The 4,395-nt window shown below is 41.8% G+C and overlaps 1 protein-coding gene across 1 annotated transcript; it reads right to left on the reverse strand.

The window, feature by feature from the left end:
- Window positions 1-1,527: 1,527 nt before the first annotated feature.
- On the reverse strand, window positions 1,528-3,119 carry id3 (inhibitor of DNA binding 3). The gene is made up of 3 exons (XM_083910125.1): window positions 2,719-3,119; window positions 2,498-2,570; window positions 1,528-2,129 (listed from the first exon to the last, which is right to left on the reverse strand). Exons 1-2 carry the CDS (start codon window positions 3,016-3,018, stop codon window positions 2,517-2,519), a joined length of 354 nt encoding a protein of 117 aa, XP_083766251.1. The 5' UTR covers window positions 3,019-3,119; the 3' UTR covers window positions 1,528-2,129; window positions 2,498-2,516.
- Between the last annotated feature and the right edge of the window lie 1,276 nt (window positions 3,120-4,395).

Raw genomic sequence — 4,395 nt, forward strand, 5'->3', positions numbered from 1 at the left:
TGTTCATATAACAAACTGAACTCACCAACAACAACAGTTCAGCCAAAATATTTGCATTAAAAAAATTTGCAGACTGCAAATCATCTTTATGTTTTGAAGTGTGAAGTGGCATGTGGCGCCACCTACCGCCGTCAACCAATCATTGCAGTCAGTAGAGTCTCAGCTGCCGCGCAAACCACGGGTTGCCAGTTACGTCAGAAAACGAACACCTAAAAGACCTCGGTATTTAGAATTTGAATGTAGTAACTGTTGTTGGCCACATTCTTACATATGGCGCCCTTAATTATACAAATGTTTAATAATATATTGTATGAATTTAATAGTTATACATTTATAGTGACGTAACATGACCTTAAAGTTCATCTTATAATAATATTCTTAGTCGTAATAATACTTTTTATGATTCCTAATGAGACACTAACATGGTTTCAAAACAACTATGAAACTGTAAAAACAAAGACTTTCGTCACTTATGAAAAGTCCTAACAGTAAATGATTGAATATGAGATTTTATATGTGTATATTGCACGTATATTAATTATAAAAACGTTTAATAGTAATATATTGTATGGATTTAATAAGTATATTAAACTATTATTAAATATTATATTATTTATTGTGACGTAACATGACCTTAAATTTAATCTTACAATAATATTCTAAGTCATAATAATACTTTCCTATTGAGACACTAACATGGTTTCGCCACTAGATGGAGCTGCAGCCTCATTATTATTATCACGAGTGGAATAAACGCAGGAACTGGGTCAACTCGTTCAGTGCGATTGTCTTCACTTTGTTGTGTCAATAAAAGACAGGAAAAACCTCCGTGTTTCTCTTACTGTTGCTCATTAACCAGAGGAGGCGACGTTTTCCGCTCTGTGTGCCATCATTCACGGCCTGAAGTCCCACATCCGTCCACCAGGCGGAGTAGTTTGCTCAACTTTAAAACAGAAAGAAACATCAATTTACAACCATGGCATAGTTAGTCTATGATTTTATGACTGAATGTTTGCAGTTGGGCTTAAAATAAAGATTTAAAGGTGGTTTAACAGATTGAGGTGAATTATAGATTTAAGACCACATTTATACACGACCTTAGCTAATGGTTGAATTAAGTAAATTTAAGCTTATTTAAATATTGATGTGGAGTAGTACGTCTAAGGTGATGTTATAAATTGCTTTATTATCACACCTTCGTCTATGAAGAAGCCGAGTTGCTTTAAACTGCTGGTAACTCATGATATGGAAAAACATAAGTTCTCACAGGAAACTCCCCTTCACTTGATTTCCAACCACTCGACCTCTGAATTCATGCGAACACATCCTGTTGTATCAGCATTTCGCTGGCATCCAAAGCCCAAAAAGACATCATCAGCGTCATTCTCACCTTCTGAAGGGTTTCATTCACATCCAACGTGTCATAACACACTCAAACACACACACTTCCCCACGCCGAGTTTCATTGATTCACATCTTTTATTTTCATTACATAAGAACATACATATGAAGAAAACCTTTATAATAAAAGAGTTTATGAAACTCACATCAGCGTGTCTGTAGAAATCAACACAATCCCCACAAACATTTACAATTAACTCTAGTGTAGAGTTGTGATTATACAAAGTGACTCACACCTAACATACCCACAGCAGATATGTACACATTCGTATGAAGCTGTAACAGTCGACAGATTTTCATGGGAGAGGAAAAAAAAAAAAAAAAAAAAAAAGATTTAAAAAAAATGATGCTGGATTCAGATTGGCTGTGAATTTAGTCCACAAAAATGGTTTGGAATGTAAGACAATCATTAAAAAAAGGAGAAAGAATAAAGATGTTTGTATCTAACAGCAGTCCCATGAACACAGAGAAGCGTGCAGTCCTGGCTTCTGCTTTGGTGTGTTGATTTGTCTGTCCAGGGGCCAAAGAATGACTCTCTGTTTTCTTGCTCATGCGCTACTGTTGATTCCCACTCATCTAGGGAACAGTCCACTCTTTCCCCCTCTGTCTTTTCTTCCTTTCCTTTAAACCCTGCTCCCTCCTCCTCCTCTCTCAAATACCTATCCCACCCTCTCTGCCCCTCTTGTCCTCTTGCCCGGACTGAAGTGGAGACATGTGTTTCCCTGCACCTGCATGGAGAGAAAAGGAAGAAAAGTGAAGTCAGATCTCTCTCTCACACACACACACACACTCCCCCCTCCCTCCCTGCAGAGGGAGAGCAGACAGACTGGCGCCTAGCATGGAACTTTCATTAACCCCAGGCAGATAGCAATGAATCCGCTGCACATTCACTGCTCTGACTAATTGGCAACAACAAATGTGACTGAGGAGTGAATGCATGGACATTGACCACCAGCAGCACAGTCACACATGAGTTTTTATCATCATTTACACACTGATTTCACACTGGAAGTCAAAAACAATCCAAGTATCTTTATATAACACTCATTAAACATGATAAATAAATAAATACATAAATAAATAAAAGTGTATGTACCTTATAAGTCATCTTTGTCCTAGTGGCACAACCGTTTGTCTTCTTTGGAGAAATTATGAGTGAGGTCCGCAGTCTGAAGGAGAGCAAATATTAATTAGACACACAACAACAACAACAACAACAACAACTACACACAGCTGTGTTCACTGGTGATCACCTCACTTTATAAGAGTAAACATAAGCAGCATTAGAATGAGCAGCAGCTGGTGTCTCCTCCTCACCTTTATTGACAGCACCATCTCCTCGCTCGTGTCCTCCTCCGCCTCCAGCGCGATCTGCAGGTCAAAGATGTAGTCGATGACGTGCTGCAGGATCTCCACCTGGCTCACGGACTTGTTCTGCGGGATGCTCGGCACCAGCTCCTTCAGCTTGGAGTAGCAGTCGTTCATGTCGCACAGGGCGTTCGCCGGCTCCTCCAGGCACGCGTGTTTATTCCGGCTGATGCTGAGGCTCTGCTCGGAGATGCAGCACACGGCCTTGTAGCAGCTCCTCACCGAGCGCACGGGACTGATGGCTTTCATGGTCAATAATAACAACACGAGGAGGAAGATGAAGAAGATGAAGAAGAAGAGTCTGGTGTTTGAGTAGATCTGAGTTCCTCTGAGAGTCCGTGTCGAGCACAGCTTCACTGTTTTGTCTCCTGACAGCCGCGTACACTTTGGTTTTATACACGGCGCGTCTGGCCACGCCCCCCCTTTTTCGCACCGCGCGCGGATTGGTCAGAGTGAAACTCGCGAGCGCTCTGATTGGCCGGAGCCACCTTGTGGACGGGACTGGAAAGTATGAGGAAACCGGGCTGAGACGCCTGAAGCAGCTGTCAATCACACAGTCACCTCTGTTCAGGTGCGACATGTGAATAATAAAAAAAGAAAAAGCCATGTAAATGTTCAAAATGTTTAAATGTTAACAACAAAACGGAGAGATCATGACTTTATCACACAGTTTAAACCCGGACATGATGATAAAACTCTTATTTTTGAGCGATAATCGCGAGGTTTGGCTGAAAACAACAGCCTGTGTTACATTAATCTGATTAAATGTCATATGTCACACATCATTTACATATACACATATTTATATTAAACTCTGACAGCTACATAAAATAGGTAAAAGGTCAACATAGGGGCATGGATTTACTCCCCTAAATACGTAATTATAGTGCAAAGTAAACAGATATGTAGTCCATTTAGTGTCTGGTTGTTTGTGTGTTTTTGTGGTTCTGATTCTGTTCCTCTTTGTGTAACACAATCTAAAATAAAAAAACGTCTCTCCAAACACCGCAAAGCACCAGAGCAATAAAGCCTTCACCAAAACTTTAAACTTCCACCCAGACTCTCGACTCTTCTGTGAAAATTATATTTCACCATCTCCAAATGTCGCTGTCTTTTACTTTGACATCAAAGAACGTCCCGTTCTGCTCCTATTTGGGTCTTATTTTCCCCTTTTCTCACAATCCTGTTTTGTGGAGGAATGCAGGCCTGAGCCAGCTGTGTGTCCTATCCCGGCCCAGCTGTGTTGATCTAACGCGCCAGTCCCAGACATGCTGGCGCCAGCCTCCCGACGTCATCCATTCACCCCGACGCGCACTCTCGTCTTTGGCAGACGGCCCGCCCTCCCCCGTCCTGCAGCAGAGCGAGCGAGCAGCACAGGCGCTCAGAGACGTGATTGGCTCTCGCGGCCTGTCACTCACAGACACAGATCCACGCCCCCCCCCCTCCCCTCCACTCTCTGCTCTCCTATGCAGTGTAAAACGCATTTATGAAGACACACGTCTTTCCAAACACTCATGGAACTTGTGAAACAATGAAGGAGGCGATCGTGACTCAGAGAATTAAAGTGACAGAGAAGCTTCCACACTTTGTTTCAACATGATTTAACTACTTTTCCATTTAGCACAA

The sequence above is a fragment of the Microchirus variegatus genome, assembly GCF_963457635.1.
Source record: "Microchirus variegatus genome assembly, chromosome: 2".
NCBI lineage: Eukaryota > Metazoa > Chordata > Actinopteri > Pleuronectiformes > Soleidae > Microchirus > Microchirus variegatus.